An 18,994-nucleotide genomic window follows, 5' to 3' on the forward strand; every position below is an offset into this window, starting at 1 on the left:
AATATTTGAACTTAGTTAAAATTGCATTGTTAAGATTATCAAACTAAAGCTGGTGTGTATTGACATAGTAGGTTGAATTCGTCAAAAAAAAAGGGTCAACTTTATTGTTTCCTCAGTGTCTTTTTAGTTTGCAGTATATCTGGTGCCAGCTTAAATCATAACTTTTAAATTTATCCTAGTACAAATCTGAAACACAAAACAACGATCAAAACTACAGTTGGCGCACCATTTGTCTGAATCTCATTGTCATCCAGTTGAGACTCGAGAGACTGCAACATGTGCGACTTTAGTAACTGATACTATGGTAAATAACTAAATATTAAAGATTTAAAAACTATTATGGAGATGATAATTTATCATCTAAAAGAGAATATTTAAATGAATTTAAATACATTCAAGTGATGTGAAAATTCCATCTTTTTATTTAAAAAAAAATTAAAAACCATGTGACACAAAATTTAAACCCATTAATATGCAACTAAATTCAGGCAAATATTTGACTAATCCAAAAATACATATAAAGAGATGAGAGTAATAATAGTTAAAAGAGTTAGAATTAAAGAGGACATGAATGATTTCATTTTCTGATAGCCTCTATCAGTTCTTTCAAAAAAAAAAATGATTTCATTTTCATATAAAGTGATACCATTATCATTTTCATAGTATCATCAATACATCCCTTCAATAAATTGGAATACCATTATCATTTTCATAGTATCATCAATTCCATACAGAAAATAACACAAGTTCTCTTAACCTTGACTATTCAAAAACCTCGCAATAACTGCTATAACCAATACAAACAGATTATACAACACAATTGACCAACAAGTACTGCCTAAAAGTACACTCTATAAATAATCCCATTCTAAAATCTAGAGGCCAAATACACGGGCAATACCATCATCTGAGACTGAAACAATGGAAGTACCATCAGCAGTTAGGGCCAGGGATTGTACTGTACTACGGCCTGTGAAAGTTCTTTCACAGTTTCCAGTTAAACTGTCCCAAATACGCACTTTTCCATCTATGCAACCACTTGCAACATATTGGGTTGTGCCGAGCCATGCCACACATGTTATTCCCTCCTGTGAAATTGTTCAAATTGCCCCAATGTTATATACCATTAGTGAAAAGCAAGACAAGAAAAGGAACAAAAAATGATAATCTGTCCCAAGAAATTGGAAAGCTCATCTGCCGAACAAACATATAACTGCACCACTCATCACCTTGTTTCTCAAAAAAGCATGAGAAATTAGTGGTTTTGGCATTATTTCAAGAAGATGGGAACTGACATGGCTTTATAATCAGAGGGATATATGTGATTTGTGTTCTATAGGCACAGGCATGCTATTTTATCATCATACTGTGTCATAAAGCTCAAGCAACCAGACCAACCAACTCAAATGCCAGCAAAAACCGAACCAACTCATAATTGTTAAGATATTTTGATCAAAACCAAAACCCAACCCATGCAACCACCCAGCTCCCAAAGAAAAAAAAAATAAAGGGAAGAAATAATCCCATATCAATTTGGAAACCATGACAAATGGATAAAACAGTTATCAAAATTCAACAAGAGATAAAACTGTATATACCACTCTCCCTATTATATAAGTTGTTTGTCAAACTTGGTGCAATTAGAAAACTTCTTGATCACCAATCAACTGTCGATACAACTAAATTGTTATTCTTTCAAACTGCTTAATGGATGGTCATTGGTTTTCGAATTGCACCAAATTTGATACATGACATATCTAAAACTACAGAGAAGATATTGTAAGTTTTATTTTAAGAACTGTTTGGTCGGTTTGTCATGGTTGTGAAACATATTTGCTGTTCAATATTACTGGTCCCAAGTAAGAATGACAGCACAATTATAATGTTGTTTACAGAATAACCTGAAGTCAATCATTCATAAACCAAATCTAATCGAACCCAACTGACCCAAAACCAAAATAAATCGAATCCGACAGGTATTATGTACAGCAGACGGACAGCATTGAACAAACCAATAATTTTAATTGTTCACAAATTACCTCATGTTCACAAATGCAACGAGAAGAGGTTCGCTGGAGCTCCCAAATTATAAGCTTTCGATCTATCCCTCCTGTTGCCGCAAATCCAAAGCTACATATCCATTTTATGTAGATTAATATTACATTAGTTATCCCTGTATCTTCTTTTTCCTTTAGTCCTTTTACATTAGTACAAAGTTTGTCATAATGGCTATAGTCTTTTTTGTCTTTTCTCCGTAAAAAAATTTAACAATTTTTATATGATTTTATTTGTTCATTTCAGATATTACTTTTGATTCCTGGATTACACAAGTCCTTATATTTAAATTAAGCAGGATTGAAAAGGAAATTTTCAATAATCAATCAATAATTTTTTTTTTCTGATGATTCTCAGCCAAAACTTTATGGTGAAGCATATTCTTCATCTGCTGACATAATATAGATGGCACTGATATGCCGTATTTTTTGTGGGCCACCTGATCAAGGTATATATTACTCCGCTGATCCGTTTTCTGTTGATCTGACCTGATCCATTTGATTTTAATCCGACAGCCATGGCACGTCAGAGCCATAGTTTCTATTGCAGCAGATGAGTTAAATTTCCAGTGCTGGACTGTAATAGATTCAGAAACTGGCCTTAACTATGGTGAACTGATTTTGAAACCACAACAAGAACCAAAACATAAGGAAACCTGCTCAACAATAAAACATGATGCCATGTGAAGCGATATGAGTACCAGACAAGTAAATTACCTAGGAGAAATACCAATGCACTCAACCGAAAGGGTATGACCCACTAATGAGCCCCTAACCTGGAACAGGAAGGGAAAATAGCCTTACAATCATATATTTGAACCACAACTAAAACAACAAGGAAATGTATAGGCACATTGCCACCACAGATGGGTCTGCAATTATTTGTTCTTGTTTAATATCATCTACTTTCCTTAAATGGAGGGGATTGTAAATACATGAAGAAAGGTTTTTATTTTACTAGTGTGCACACAAAACATCTCATAAAACCCTACATGATATGGAAATTACCATCTAGATACCTCAACTATAATTTCTCTGTAAGTACCCAAATTACCCCTGCTTGCAGCTTATATAGAGAAAAGGACTGTAGGTGCAATATGAAACAAATGGATGTAGAAAATCAGATGCATAATATCATTTTATTGAGGTACAACTGAAAGGGACATGCAATTAATAAAAAAAGTTTAGGATTTGACCTGCCCAGTAGACAAGCTGACCATGTGCAACGATCCATCTTGCGCCCCAGTAACAGCAACAGTTGAATCAGCAGTTATCGCCATGCATGTCAAACTATCTTGATGGTAATTATGTCCTATACAAATCATTCTAAAGCATTTTAAATCGGCAAGGCAACAACTAAATATTGTTTGTGCAATTTTTTAACTTCATTAATTTTTGTCTTGCATGACAGATGCTTAACTGCATGGCTGAGAATTATTTGAAGCTAACTTTGAACATCTAGATTTAATCAGTTTCAAATTTGGGGTACTTGCCTATTCTGTGTCTAATACTACTATGTACTGCCTGAAACAATATACTACATTTTCGTAACTACATATCTTATCTATGAGAGTCCTCCAACAGCAGACACAAAAAAAAAATATAAAATAAAATAGCCTTCAAGTAAGCACCCCAAACAAAAAAAAATTATAGAGAAACCATACATATCTATTACTGAGCACGAGCAATTAAATATTTATTATAGCAGATAACTATGGTCAAAAAGTGAAGAAACAAGAAATTCTCTAGTTTTTTTTTTTTTTTTTTTTACCTAAAATTCGATGAATGCTTTCCCCAGTTTTAGGGTTCCATATCCTCATTGTTCTATCATCAGAACCGGAACATACTATCTTACCTGCAAAAAGATTTCAACAAAATACATAAACCGCAACATATGCAGAGGTAATTGTATATATTTTAAGATATTTACTAGGCTATCTATTTGTCAGTTTACTTAGATTTTGAATTTGCAAATTTATCTCTCATATAGAGGTTACAGCATACTTCACATCTCTCAGATACATAATATAAGAAAAGAACCAGCAATCTAGTATTCTACCAAATAAATTAAGTAAACTCAAGCTAGATTAGATATATTAGGACAACCAAAATATATCAAGGAAAAACTCGCACTTGATTGGATATTTGAGGGTAATTTTAAATTTTTTGGGAATAATGCAAGGAATAATATGGTTAGATCCAATTATAGATATAAATTCAGAAAATATATGCAAGTTACCATCGGGAGAAAAACCACCACAAGTGACTACACCACTATGGCCCGAGAAGGAACTAAGAAAGGCTCCTTTATCAGCATTCCACATGTAAACACTAGAATCTTCGGACCCAGCAATTATCAAGTGCCCTTTGGGATGCCATTTTATCCACTATTTCAAAGTAAAAAATCCAAATCAAATTGTAATATTTCACAAACTTCAAATTTAAGAAATTAAAATTAGGTGCATGAGTTAAATATGAACCAAGGGTCGACATATCTGGTATTAAACAAGTTAATCCTGGTATTGATAGTGTAACATTATGTAGTATATTCCCAATTTTACTTGGTATAATTAGTGTATTTTCATTTGTTAACCATTGTGCTTATTATCCATTAATCAATTGCATTTTCTAACTTGGTGTGTGCTTTAATGTGTTTTTAGGGTTGCAGCAATTCCTGAAGCAGTGCCTAATCATAACCCCTTCCAAGTACCCGCAGGTTCCCGTATTTAGGTACTTTACCTCAAATCCTTCACCGGAGCCCTCGAGAGTGAATTTTAGGGTACCCGAAGCAACTTCCCAAACCTTTACCAAGCCATCAAAACCTCCTGATGCGAGTAGTTGGCCATCATGGCTAAAGGCTACACTAGTCACAGTTTCCGTATGCCCTGATTGGATTTCAAAATGATGAGTTATGGGAGTTATTGTTTGTCTCATAAAGATCAGATATTTGTATTTTACCACACCAACAAAAATCGAAAAATAGGTACCACAAATCCACTAGTAAATATTTGAGCCTGGTTATTAAAGAACAGAGGCAGGAATAACAAAAATTTCCTATTATTTATCCAATTTTGTGTCATGTTATAAAACTAGAAATTTCAAAGTATGTAACTAACATATACCTACAAATCCAATCCCAACCAGAAAACATCAAACAAATCTTAAAATAAAATAAAAAAGTCAACAGAAATAATGTCCATAGTTTAACATTGCATATCCCACAACCAAACGCCCCATCAAATGATCAAATACTACCTCCTCCTTTCCTCTATAATGCACAAATAAACACACATACTGACACCCACAAACACTAACCTTGAAGCTCAAGTACTGCATCAGGGTTTCCGATCTTCCAAAGATATGCTCTTTCATCCTTCCCACCTGTGGCCACAAGTAATGGATCTACAGGACTGCATGCCACTGTATAAACTTCGTCTGTATACAATAAACCATACCAATATCAACAAAAACAGTTCTAGTCGTGCGACAGACTTGACCCACTCATCCTTGGTGAAAAATTGCCAGGTTTTGTGTTCTAACCTTCCAACTACGATGTTTACATGCAACCATACTAATTTTCTGGTGACTTCTTTTTGTGCTTGCCTGTGTTTTCCATTTTATAATTGGTATTTTTGTTCACAAGAACTGATAGTAGTAACCACAGACTAATAAGTAGTATATTTCTATCCTAATTCAATACAAAAGAACTTTTCACACTCTATTTATTTAAATAATTATATTATTTTCTCCAGAAAATACAAAAGAGCACTATTTTATTCATCATCAGTACATGATAACAGTATACTTACCAGTATGCCTCTGGAATTTGTAAACGGAACCAATGGCTCCATTTTGTATCTCTTCTTCTTCTTCTTCTTCTGCTAAGAATAAGCACGAGAGTTATTTCATGCTTCAAAAAAGAAAAAAAAGAAAAAAAAAAAAAAAAACTACAAATGAAAGCTTACGCCATTAAATTAGACAAAACAAAGACTAACAATTCAAAATGACACCAACTGGTGCTATAAATAGTACCGAAAGGAGGTACAAACAAACCAAGTACAATAGCAATGCTAGCTCACCAGGATTGTCATCAGGTTCCATATCATCATCTTGATCAGGGAGAACTACAAATTTTACAGAAAGAAAAATAAAAATAAGAGAAAATTAATGCAAATAATTGAATAGAGCTGAGAGAGAAAGAAAAAAAAAAAAAACCTTCTTCGTCAATGTCGTATTCATGTATGATATCATCTTCGTTTATGAAAACCTCTCCCTCGTCGGAATCCTCGCCACCGTCGCCGCTATGGATGCTCATCTCGTCTTCTCAGCTGCAGATGGGAGGGTTTTACAGGATATTTATAAAAGAATAAAAAATAAAAAGTAGCTCCACACCCGCCGCTAGTCTAACAGAGATGGAGGGTTTTACAGGATATTTATAAGAATTAATCCCCCACCCGCCGCCGTAGAAGATTGGAATGATGGCGGTCCGATGTCGGTAGGAACTGTTCCATCAGCATCAAGAGTTGTGCACATTTGATCAGCACGGATGTTAAAACCTTCGCGCGAATCTTAATATTGATCGAACGGCTCCGATGGAATATTGGACCAAATTTGGTATGATACCCATTGGATCCGCCCAATTCCAATGATGTGATGACATAAGTGATGATAGAATTCGTATCCTCTGAGATATCTCAAACTTTGCGTGACTTTATGGAAAATCCTAACCGTTTAAAGACGTTCTGCACGAATCTCAAAGCTCACATGACACTGACCCCCTACATCACCCCCGAATAGGCACCGGACACGTCGGTCACGCAAAAGTTGAGATATCTTAGAGGATACGCACTCGTGATGATAACGGGTTTCATGTTGTACTTCACCGTAGGATCAAATCAGAAAGGTTCCAATTAGACGAAAGACTTCCTAAATATTGCTGTATACTGCTAATCGCCAAGATATCCCATCCCTTATAGGTCTTTTGGGCCCCAGAATGTAAAAAAAAAGCCCAAGGTCGAAAATCGGACCGTAGTTACAAGAGAAAAGTCTAAACTTTTGAAGTTTAGCGGAAACGTACAATCTTACCTGACGGCCGTGAATGCGAGAAACGCCGCGCCCGCGCCCTGATTGAAGCGAGAAAACTGGAAGAGCGAGGCGAGGTATGGAGCGGAGAGAGAGAAATAGAGAAGGGAACGGCGAGACGGCGAGACCGGGTGGAGGGCTTTCTAGACTCGTGGAATCGGGACTGGAACGAGCGAAAGGGAGGGTTTTTGTCTTAACATACTATTTTTAAGTACGAATTATTGTATCTCATAACATATTAACAAAAGGGCCTCTGGACTCTAGAGTCTAGACGACGGATCCATTTTTTTTTTTTTTTTTTTTTTTTTTTTGTGCGCAAACGGATCAGATAAGGGCCTCTGGAGTCTAGACGGATCCAGTTTTTTTTTTTTTTTTTTTTGCAAACGGATCGGATATTATCTGACCGTATCCACATTTGTATCTGAAAATTAGATACGGATATCTGATATTTGAATATCTGTGCGGATACGGATATGAATATGGTTTTAAATTTTAATTATCTGTATTCGAACAATAGATATATATCATATAGTTTACCATAAATTATAAAAATATTTATGTATATATCTACGAATATCTGATATTCGATCCGTATCCGAAAATTAAAAACGATACGGATATGATTTTACCACTAATTGATAAACAAAATGTTAACATAAAATAGCTAAGTATAAATCTAACTATAAATAAATTTTAATTTGGAGTGGGCCGAGCTGAGTTGTGAATTGTGATGCACGTCTTTTGGAAGGAGATATAACAAAAATTTGTTTAGCAAATAGTGAAGCTGATGTTAAATTTGTCGAAATAAAAAATAAAAACTACACGTGAACTTTGAATTTACATTTGATATGTGTGAATTTGACACAATTTAACACTTATTTGATCACCAATATACCAAATTATCAACATAAGTGATAAGACCAATAATTTATAAGATGCACCAAATTTCAAATTTGTTTGTGTTTCATAGTCAACGGAAACAGCTTGTAAGTTTGTAGACATAATAAGTTATAAATACTGTATTTGGATTAATTTAGCTAGCTATATCCTATAGCTTGTCAGCAAGCTACGTCTTATACTCTTATGTTTAAGGGGGAATTTCACGTATACCCCTCAAAAACTTCAAAATTACGTATGTTCCCCTCTAAATTTTGAAATTACGTATTTCCCCCTCTAAACTTCAAAAACTCACAAATTTACCAATTTTATTGTTTTTTATATTAAAACTCATTCTAAATTTATAAAATACCTATTTCGTCCTTTACTAAAAGTATCAATGCCCATTGGACTCAAATTTGAATCTGAAGAGTTCATCTACCGTTCGATCCTTGTGCATCGCATTAAGATCCGTATGTGTTGCTTCAATATACATGCGTGTTCGCTTCAAGATTCGTACTGATCTAGCGCGCACATATCTTAAAGCAATTATGATATGCGCGCACCACATTAAGATATGTGTATATCGCTTCAAGATCTATGCTTGTTCGCTTTAAGTTTGTGCTGATCTAGCGCACACATATCTTAAAACAATTCGGATGATAGAGGAGCCCTTCGTGATTCAAATTTAAGTTTGATGGGTGTTTTATGCTTTAAATTAAGGGTAAAATAGGTATTTTATAAATTTAGAATAAGTTTTAATGCAAAAGACAATAAAATGAGTAAATTTATGAGTTTTTGAAGTTTAGAGGGAAAAATACTTAATTTTAAAATTTATAGGGGGAAATGCATAATTTTGAAGTTTTTGAGGGGTATACATGAAATTCCCCTTATGTTTAAACAAACACAAATAATTGTATGCATATATTTATTTTGTTTATTTATTCCGGGATTGGGAGATTCTAGAAGTTTCAGATTTTTCCAGATTAATATTATAAACATTTTATTAACTTCAGATATTTTAACGCTCTGATCCATGAGACTGACAACATGAAATTTTATAGAAGTCAAATTTGAAATTTGGAATACATATTAAAATAAATAAAAAATTCGTGTCAGTGAATTACCTAATGTAACACCATGATGGATCAAATATTCAAACTCGATATACATTATATCTAAATTTAAAAAAAAAATGATAAGCTTGATTGTCGAATAAATTTATCGTGACTAACTCAATTCCATACCTTCAACATGACAAATAGTAGTTTACTATTTTAATTCGTTGCATTTCGTTTGTGCTTCAGAGCAAAGGGGAAAAATAAATCGTAATTTTGTAGGCATAATATATTATTACCAACTATAATTTTTGGATTAATTTCGTTAGCTTTAGCTTTAGCCTGTCAGTAAGCTACATCTTATGTTTAAACAAACACAAATTATTATTTTATTTTTTAAATCATACTATCATAGTACCATCAACGTATTACATTTACAGTAGTTGCTTATTCAAAAGGAACTTAATAATTAAAATCGGTTTGAAATTTTAGAGGCACATTACAAATAGAATTTTTTTTTATAAACCATAATTGAATTTTTTTTTATGATACCAATATATTAGTTTTTTTTTAATAAAAGTCATAATAACTAATATGCCATTTCGGTCCGTCAATTTTTTTTTTCCTGAGACTGAAATCGCAATTTGGTCTGTATTGTTTTCACAGTTTTTCAGAAAAACAAGTCTAGTCATTGGTGTAACACCCATAGACCAAAATGCCATTTTGATCCAATTTTTTTTTAGTCTAGACCGAAATGATATTTTGGTCCAAACAAACTTTTTTTTTAAGAGTTTGCTTATAAGGCTGTCTCGGATGGGAAAAAAATTAATACGGGACTGAAATGTTATTTCATTCCAAAGATGTTTATGGATTTTCTGTGGTCGTTGGTATGAAAGCTGTGAAACCAATACAGACCAAATTGCCATTTCGGTCCTAAAAAAAAAAAAAAAAACTGGCAGACCAAAATGACATTTCAGTTCTTATGATTTTTATATTAAAAATAATCATGTTGGTTTCATAAAATTATTATTTTTAATTATGGTTTATAAAAAACATTCTTACATAAGGAGGGTTCAAATGCCTCCATTTGCCTCCATAATACTTTCATTTTTAAAAACATTAATAGTTCAAAATTTAAAACTTAAAAGTCAAAATAAAACCGTTGGATATGATATACATCATTTTATCTATGCACGTGTAAAAAATTATGACATTTCAATTTTATTTTGATTGTCATCAAGAGCTTGTAAAAAACACACTAATGTAGATGATTTCTAGATGTTGATTTTTGAACTTATTTATTCACATAAAAATAAAATTGAAATGTCATAATTTTTATGAGCAGATAAAGAAAATAACATAAATCACATCTAACAGTTTTATTTTGACTTTTAAGTTTTAAATTTTAAATTATTAAAATTTTAAAAAATAAAAATATAATGAAGGCACAAAAAATAGAGTCATTCTCTTCTTACACATAGGGGTAGAGTATTAATTATACCCGAGTCGGGTATACCTTACCCTGCCCGCCCGTGTCCGTTGCCCGGGGGTACTTGTGCCCGAGCTCGGGTATGGGTCGGGTACGCGGGTACAAGCAAAAAACGGACCGAACCGGTTTTTTTGGACAAATTCCCGACCATACCCTACCCGACCATACCCGTACTCGACCATACCCGTACCCGACTTTACCCTAGCCGGGTACCCGTCTACCCTTACCCGTACCTGTACCCTTATACCCGACCCAACTTTAATTCAAATTCAAACCCAAAATTTAATTTTTCCCCCACCCGGTTCAAAAAAAAAAGAAAAAAAAAAAAAAGAAAAAAAAAAAAAGAAAAGAAAAAAAAAAAAAAAAAAAAAAAAAAAAAAACAGAAAAAAAACCAGATCGGACCGGACCGCCCTGCCCCTCAAGGGTACAATGGGCACGGATATAAGACGGACAGGACACGGTTTTTGAAAAAAATACCTGAGATACCCGTCTACCCGTGATATCCGTGCCCGATCAATACCCTTGCCCCTGCCCGGATATACCCGGCCCGCCCGTGACCTACCCGACTTTAATCCACTACATAGGGGATATTTTAGTGATAAAAAACAGATTGATTTTAACAGGATTCCTAGACAGTTACAGTCTTACAGACATTCACTTGTACCTTGTCTCCTTTACAATAATCTGGAGACAGATAAGGATTTGAAAGAGCCAACTCAGCTTTTGAAATTTCAACTCTCTCGCCTCTAGGGGCACTAAATTAACTATTGCAAAAGGAGTGTTGATTAGACCATGGACGAATCAAATCAAATTCTGAGGGGAACAAAATTCACCTAATCTGACATGTCAAGCAGTACCAAGGTACAACTGAGGGAGGAATACTTTGACTGAGAATTTTGTGAGTTCTTCTGTGGTGCTCTTATTGTAACCATCCGTGTGGTGGTAACACAATTGAAGTCTTTATCTTTCCCCTAATTCAATGGATTGACAAAGATTTCTAAGAAATAGACAACAGGGATAAAATTAAATTATACCTTAATAGTTATCGTCATGTTGCGACTATTTTTTTAAGTGGTACTTTCAATATAGAACCACATGGACTGAATTTGGATTTGAATATGAGGAATTAGTGTCATTTGTAAAATAAAATTTTATGCTATATTATTTTATTTTTTTTAAATTGGTTTCTTTTATTTTTCAAATTAAATTATTAAGTTAGGTCACAATAACATTTTCTTTCTTTCTTTTTTGTAGACTATGTATAATAAAATAAAAAAGAACCATTACATATAAAAATAAAAATATCAACCCACAACACGAGTTTTGATTTTCAAAACATTTGAATCTCTGGTAAGTCGTATGACAACGAAAAGCTAATATATATATATATATAAAAGAATGAAGTCATCGTCTAAAGTGCGCAACAGGAACCTAGAACTAGAAGGCTTATATATTTGTGCTAGTCCATGGCCAAGAAACCAATCCTCTTGTGTATGTGCGTCTGTGTGTGTGTGAGAGAGAGAGAGAGAGAGAGAGCGTGTGTTAAATTCTGAGAGAGGTGTGTGTGATGTGAAGATAGTTAACGAGTGCTGAGTCCAATGTCAGGAGAGATGACACCTGCATGCGGGCATCATGCAATTAAGCATGCCAGATGGCAATTTGGGGCACAAATTCCTTGTGTGAAAAAAAAAAAAAATGAATGATGCATCCAATTTGTGCCTGCATATACATGCACGCATATATGATTCCATTGCGCCATTTCTATGTTGAGTGAATTGGCATCAATGTCATGAAGCAGGTGTCATCTCTCCTGGACATGGGACCAACTAGCTCCATGCCTCTAATATTTATACTTCTTTAAATTTATGGTAAATTGATCACTTATGGAGTCAGAGACAAAAGAGTGCTTTTGCAAGTTTGTGTAGATGTAAAGAATTAAGATGCCCAACCAAACAACACCTACCTCCAATTAACACAAAAGAGTTAGGCACTTCATTTGTTCCAATTTCAAAGTAATTTTAAATTGGCTGGTATTGTGTTTTCATCCATCCTAACCATCACCTACATGAGAGAATTCTAGGGAAACCCTCCTACAAATACCACAGCTTTGGTATGGTATTACTTACCAACTAAAGAATGTCTGCTTGATGCGCTTCAAAGGCACTCTGTTGAGACTTATCATGGCTGTTTTTCATATTTTGGCAGTTATAGGACTCCTCTCTTTCAACTGTCCTGTCACAGAAGCTGGCATGGCACCTCATCCAAATGACCAACCAGCATCTCCGTATGTTGTCATATCTGGTACTCTCTCTCTCTCTCTCTCTCACACACACACACACACACACACACACACACACCCACACACGTGTGCACACTCACAAACACTTGGTAACTTTTTTGGTCCGAGAATTAACAAGATTATGAAAGTAGCTATTAGCACCAACAAGTACATATAGATAAATAAAAGCATTATCCACATCAGTAGATATACATCAATGTAATTAAATACTGAGATTGAAACTACAATCTTTTTGGTCTGCCTTTTCCATTATAATGAACTCATGAACAAAGATCCAGTTTCCCAAAATCTACAACAATGTAACATGAGTATCTACATCCACTCCGTTGCTATTTTTTTTTTTTCCAAAAAAAAAATATTTTGTGACTTGCAACAAGGCAAGACTCTGTGCATGGGGACACAAGGTAGGTTGCATGCTCTTTCTTTATTTATTTTAGCAATTTTTACAAGAGAGTGTGCCTAAAAATAAAGACAAGCAAATTCTAATAAGGGTGCCATTAACAGGATGCAACAACAATTGTGAGGTGGCATGCTGCTACTGTAACATCTTGCAGGTCCCACCTGTATGTGAGAAGTGTTGCCATCCTTCGTATTACAAGCACAACATCAAAAGTTAAATTTCAAAGATGAGATATTACGTTGTACAGTAAATTCTACTAGTTGTTTGCTCACTTTGCTATGATAGAATTCAAATTTTTATTTATTTAAAACTTCTGTATTTCAAAGTTTCAATGTAGAATTTCATTTATGTGGTGATCAACCCTCTCTTGGACCGGCCTTCTTTTTTAATACATACTGGTTTCCTATTCTGCTATTACATATTGAGCTTATTTCAGCAGAACTGTACTCGAAATTTCAAACCAATGGGCTGGTGAAATTAGGTCTAAATTATTTTATTTTAATTTATCTAAGCCTCACTTTACCTCTAGCGGGTGATATCAACCACCAAACCATCCAAGTCAAGACAAATTACAAAGCAAATAATGCCAAAGATTGTCAAACAGGAACAAACTCATTAAAACTGGTACAAAGGGATGGTAGTGCGTAGGGTCGGGTTCTGTTTCTTTCTCTTTATTGCAGTCCATAAACTAAGAGAATAATGCAAACTAGAAGATCTCATTTTTACACTCTTAGAATAACAAAGATGTATGCGGGTCAAATTAAATAATCCCAATCTGAGTGTATTAGCTGGGTCATGTTAACCTGTTGGGATCAGGTAAGACTATTGGTTAAACTGTTGGATCAAGTTAAATAAATTGTACCTTTTGAGCATCATTTAAGCTTCTTTTTTGAAATTGAGTTTGAATTTAGGTACCAGAAGAACCCTCCAATAAGATTATTCAATGAATGAGATACCATAGGTATGACCAAGCTAGATGAAGCAACAGTTGCGAGGCCATATGCAAAGCCCACAATAGTTGCCCTGAAATTATTTTTAAATATTGGATCAATAGGAAGCACCAGAAAGTATGTTTATTGTTGATACTAGATTATAGAATAATAAAATCACCTTTATTTTTTAAGTTCTTAGAGCAGATATAATTTCAAAAGTTTTTGCAAGGGAGATATGCTGGCCTAGAGTAACAATAAACTGAAGAAAGACCTTCCCCTTTAAAGATTTGCAAACAAGCTCATTCTTTAGAAGGAAAATTAAACAATGGAACCAGCTGTTTGTTGATGCTTCAGGGTTTTAGCAATTTATTATTTACAATTCATATGGTTAAATGCTGCCTATCAGATGATAACATATAAACAACAAGAATTATCAATTCAAATGCTGCAAAGATAGATATGTAGAAAGTCATGTTAGTTTTCACAACATGTGATTGACTTGTTCCATTGTAATTTGTAACTTACATTGTTAAAAGATAACAGCAGAAGTGTATGAGATTTATCAACAGCAGCTAAATTTTTTATGACACTTCACCGACAAATTATGGAATATTTGATTCATATAGAAAGGTTGGTTTTTGTTAATCACTTGACGATTTTGGAGAGTTTCTGCTGATTCCATGTCTATAATTAACCATCCATATCAAAAAATTTGTATAAATCGAACTAAGAAGTATTGATGACTAGAGACTACAAATTGATGGCTGAATATAACATACTTTAAGTTGGTAACTCTATCCGATCGCAAAACACCCAAAGTTTAGGGAGTCACTCGTAAGAAAAGAAAAGGCCTTTTGGTATTAGGACCTTTTCTGCGTATGATAGACAAGTTGATATTTTATTGTGATTTATTACGTCAGCATATTAAAAATTATAGAAAATGACTAACCAAATAGCATACGAGTATTTGCGGCCGCCATTCAAATGTAGAATTCCAAAAATAGCCCCAGTAGCAAGCGCACTTTTCCAATCTAACCCAAAAAGTGGCATAAGACCTCCGCGAAACAATAATTCCTTGGAAAATTACCAGAAAATTATTTATTATCTTCTCATAATATGAGGGGCAAAGATGTCAAAAGTATGACTGGTAGTACCAACTAGTGGCCCAAATAAGCAGACAAGAAAAAAAAAATAAAAAATAGGGTGAAAAGGTTGGAAAAGTAGCTGGATTTGAATGAAACTAATCCTTAGCAATTGACAGCCTTTAAATTTACCATTTACACCTACCAGAAAATGCATGCCTAACTAAAATCTTCAGATGAATAAAAGAACAATCTTCAGCAACAAATGTAATTTTCTATTTCTAGATGAAAACAGATTGCACAAATCAAATATGAAATATCCACTCTTTAATTTCAAAGGATAAGACATAAAGAACAAAGCCTTCATGATATTATACCTCACTAATACCAGGGAGAACAGCAACCACAGGAAGATCCAAAGGCTCCAGAGAACCAAGAACCTAATTGCAAAAATATGTATTCATCAAAGATCTTAAAAGGCATAATTTTGTCAAGTAATGCCAATGGTAAATGCAGATAAGCTTTGCATCATCACCGACAATGTTCACAAAATTCCACAATTGATGTCAGGAATATCCTAGAAAAAATGGCTTTGGAAGGATCAAACCATTAAATAGAATGAGTTTCTCCCAAGTATTGCATAATTAAATGATAATTATGTTGGCCAAATATAGAGTAAAATCACAATAGCCTGTCTTCTTACCGTTGCAGAGACCGAACTGTATGGTGTATGGAGTGTGTATCAGTAGTAGTGCTGACTGAGTTATAGAGAAAAAAATAAAGTAGGTTTGTCAAACCTGCTGATTTGCAGCTTCACTTGACTCAGCAAAATCAGGCCATGCCTTTAATAATATGTACCGACTAGAGGAGATCAGTACCACTAGTAATAGAACCAGTCCGATATGCCAAGTTTCAAATTCAACTGTATAAGTTAAGTCCAAGAACAATTAGTAGCCCAAAATACCAGAGGCCAAGAGTGATGTTAATTTGAATATCGTTGGAAGACAACCTCATATTTTGGCATTGTTTTGTAAGTGTTTCAGTGCTCACTATACTTCTTTGTTATGTTTTACTGTGGTGCTCCATTTTACATGTCTATAATTGCACAGTTCTTACTCCTAGATTAATAATTGAGGAAAGGGGGCATTAATTGAGGTTTTGCACAATTCAAGTGCAACTCGAGCTTAATTGCCCCCGGGGGCGGGGCGGTATCGTAAATTTTGACGAAAACTACAAACTAGTGTAGGACACAGATATGTTTAGAAATGGATTTGTACTGGTAAATACCAGCAGATCTTTCAACCAGAATCTGAAACAAAGAAAACAATTCGCAAAAATTGGGAAAAAAACAAGAATTATTACACAGGAACCTACATTTCACTTCTGTTGCATCATGAATTGGCAATCCATTTGAGTATGCCAAATGTGAAACCTACAAATGAATAATTTGTTAAAATCAACTATACTATAAGTATTATTTAGTTAATAGAGACGAGCCATATACCAGCCAAGGTGGCAGTAATATCTACCTCATACTGTATCAACTCCATCATCCATGTAGTAAATTTCAATCAAAAGCCAATGGAAATATTAAGGTAAATATAGAGTGAAACTGAGACAATCAGGGGTGGCCGTACTAATAAAAATTGAACTATTATGAATGCCATTTCTCCTTTTTAAATACATACTCTAGAAAGAAATCATAATTGATCCCAGACTCTTTTTCGAAAATCGCTCATTTTGACCCCCATATTTTTAAAAATAAATGAGTGAAGCCAAATTTATTGTATAATATCTACAAATTTGTATCGTAGACCCCCCATCGAAATACGTTCTGTCTAACACCCCTAGAGACAATCCAGATCCAGTAACAAAACAAGCAATGATAATGCAAATGACTGGTACAAGCTTACCTGTCTAATTAAGACACTAAATAAAAGTAATCCTGCTGAAGTGAGAATGCAAGCCTGGAGCACTGCAGTTCTACTAGCAACCTCCACCTGAACCCCACTGGTGGTGCCACTTGACACCTCAGTACTGGCTGGAGCTTCTTCGCTACCTGCACCTCCGATATTCTCTGTCAATAATGTAATTTGAGGTACTTCACGATCTTTTCTCTGTTTTCTCTCTGATTTTCTTGATGCAAACGTTTTAAATCCCTTCAAAAGTTAGAAAATTATCAATATTAATATCTTATATTTTGGCATTTTTAAGAATAGCACTGAAAGTTTAATATTTGAGAGAATAAAAGGCAGTGTAGTTAACTTATTTACAAAGTGAACATCATATAATGGAAACTACTTGAATAAATTGAGGAAATTCTAAGATATGAACCTATAAAGAAGGAGATTTCACTTATTAGAAACATAAAATAGAGAAAATGACATTGAGTGGAACTTACTTCTCGGAAATCGTCACGTAAATTTGGTGATGAACCAAAGAGGTAGCTATGTCTTCGACCTGATTAGATAATGCTGTATTCACATTAGATAGAACGGAAATAAAATGAAAAAAAAAATTTTGGTTTTTGATTATTTCTGGACAAAACCACAGAGCAAGTTTTTTAAGATAGTGTATATGTTTACATTACAAATATGCTGGAATTGAAATTCAATCGCAATTAAAAGTAAAAACCTTGCCACAAAGACGAAAGTTTGACACACGAGAAATTGCCTCCCAGCTTCACCTCAATGTTCAAGGGAAGCATCGGAAACGAAATTTGAGGAGCTAACGAAACTCGAAAGAGAAAAATCACTTGAAAGGGAAACCAAGTAATTTTGGAGATTAATCGAAGGCTTGCTCCTACAGTGTTAAAAGCAATTCATTACAGCGAGGAACATTTCAGAGAGCCCTCGTGGGGGGGCTAATATGATCTTCAAAATTTTCAATGGCCTATTAGCCCGTAGTCTCTATTTACTGGATTGAGTTGGTTGGGCCAGGTATTAGCCCGTAGTCTAATTTTGTTTCGCCGTATCCAATCTGACCAGTCAACAAGCGGCTTAGAGAAGAAAGGAGGTCAGGGCAGCAATTAAGGGCCCACTGAGGAGAACGGAACTGGGTACGACGCTGAGAGTTAGGCCAGATAAACTGAGAAAACATGAGTTGGCGTTGAACACTTGAAGAGTTAGAAAGGTGATTTTGAATTTTAAATAATCTTTTGTTTTGCTGATATATAGTTTTTATTGTAATTTTTAAATGATCATTGTCGCCTCTGTTTCGATTAATATATATTTGCTAAAAAAAATTGGAGTTACCCATCAAGTATGGCAAGGTGATTGTCGTAAAGGGCCAACTTCGTTCAACAAATCATCTCTGGCTGTTGATTTTAAGACAAAAGGAAACTTGTAGGATATATTTTTCGTCCATAACATTTTATTTTCAGGTTAACCACAATTTTTTCTTATCAAAATTTTGTAGGTGCTGGAAGTGGGCACATGCATTAGCTCTCTTGGGTGGGGCCGCACTGATTTTCCTCGACTTGTGATCAATTGGACAACTCGGCCAGATTGTATTGATTTACCTAAATGCAATCCAATTAAGTAACCTTGCCCTATATTTGAAACCTTTTGGTCACAATTGACCTGAAATTACTTCATTTTAACTATGTTTCAACTAGTTTCAGGTTATTTTCTTGGTAACTACATCTTAATCACCAATTTTAATAATTAAGCTGCTGTTTAACCTTTTCTACATGCACTGATGTTACTTTTAATCACCAACA

The 18,994-nt window shown here is 34.3% G+C and overlaps 2 protein-coding genes across 7 annotated transcripts; both read right to left on the minus strand.

Annotated features, from left to right (window-relative positions):
• Positions 1–680: 680 nt before the first annotated feature.
• LOC144563984 (transducin family protein / WD-40 repeat family protein) lies at positions 681–6,722 on the minus strand. 4 transcript variants are annotated; one of them, XM_078313451.1, is made up of 11 exons: positions 6,270–6,722; positions 6,134–6,178; positions 5,864–5,926; positions 5,370–5,489; positions 4,794–4,939; positions 4,294–4,441; positions 3,826–3,909; positions 3,251–3,366; positions 2,772–2,830; positions 2,040–2,130; positions 681–1,088 (listed from the first exon to the last, which is right to left on the minus strand). In XM_078313451.1, exons 1-11 carry the CDS (start codon positions 6,367–6,369, stop codon positions 876–878), a joined length of 1,185 nt encoding a protein of 394 aa, XP_078169577.1. In that variant the 5' UTR covers positions 6,370–6,722; the 3' UTR covers positions 681–875. The 4 variants fall into 4 exon arrangements, with proteins under 4 accessions (XP_078169577.1, XP_078169576.1, XP_078169575.1 ...); XM_078313450.1 differs by having other exon boundaries at positions 5,864–5,929; positions 6,270–6,457; XM_078313449.1 differs by having other exon boundaries at positions 5,864–5,932; positions 6,270–6,457.
• A 6,352-nt stretch (positions 6,723–13,074) lies between these two features.
• LOC144564067 (CAAX amino terminal protease family protein) lies at positions 13,075–18,065 on the minus strand. Of its 3 annotated transcripts, none has more exons than XM_078313573.1 (9): positions 17,908–18,065; positions 17,675–17,733; positions 17,187–17,432; positions 16,648–16,705; positions 16,071–16,195; positions 15,651–15,713; positions 15,141–15,265; positions 14,122–14,282; positions 13,075–13,444 (listed from the first exon to the last, which is right to left on the minus strand). In XM_078313573.1, exons 1-8 carry the CDS (start codon positions 17,978–17,980, stop codon positions 14,132–14,134), a joined length of 900 nt encoding a protein of 299 aa, XP_078169699.1. In that variant the 5' UTR covers positions 17,981–18,065; the 3' UTR covers positions 13,075–13,444; positions 14,122–14,131. The 3 variants fall into 3 exon arrangements, 2 of the variants coding, with proteins under 2 accessions (XP_078169699.1, XP_078169700.1); XR_013514541.1 differs by lacking the exon at positions 13,075–13,444 and adding an exon at positions 14,370–14,468 and having other exon boundaries at positions 14,129–14,282; XM_078313574.1 differs by lacking the exon at positions 13,075–13,444 and having other exon boundaries at positions 14,129–14,468.
• Positions 18,066–18,994: the final 929 nt, after the last annotated feature.

The sequence above is a fragment of the Carex rostrata genome, chromosome 13 (assembly GCF_964058835.1).
Source record: "Carex rostrata chromosome 13, lpCarRost1.2, whole genome shotgun sequence".
In the NCBI taxonomy this organism is placed as follows: Eukaryota; Viridiplantae; Streptophyta; class Magnoliopsida; order Poales; family Cyperaceae; genus Carex; species Carex rostrata.

Coding starts and splice junctions, on each gene's coding strand:
- LOC144563984 (XM_078313448.1), bottom strand. CDS start 6,369: ATGAGCATCCATAGCGGCGACGGTGGCGAGGATTCCGACGAGGGAGAG. Junction 4,442..4,793: donor GCTCCGGTGAAGGATTTGAG/GTAAAGTACCTA, acceptor ACTTTGAAATAG/TGGATAAAATGGCATCCCAA. Junction 3,367..3,825: donor AAGCATTCATCGAATTTTAG/GTAAAAAAAAAA, acceptor TGATTTGTATAG/GACATAATTACCATCAAGAT.
- LOC144564067 (XM_078313573.1), bottom strand. CDS start 17,980: ATGCTTCCCTTGAACATTGAGGTGAAGCTGGGAGGCAATTTCTCGTGT. Junction 17,734..17,907: donor ACTTTCGTCTTTGTGGCAAG/GTTTTTACTTTT, acceptor TTATCTAATCAG/GTCGAAGACATAGCTACCTC. Junction 15,266..15,650: donor TTCTCCCTGGTATTAGTGAG/GTATAATATCAT, acceptor TAATTTTCCAAG/GAATTATTGTTTCGCGGAGG.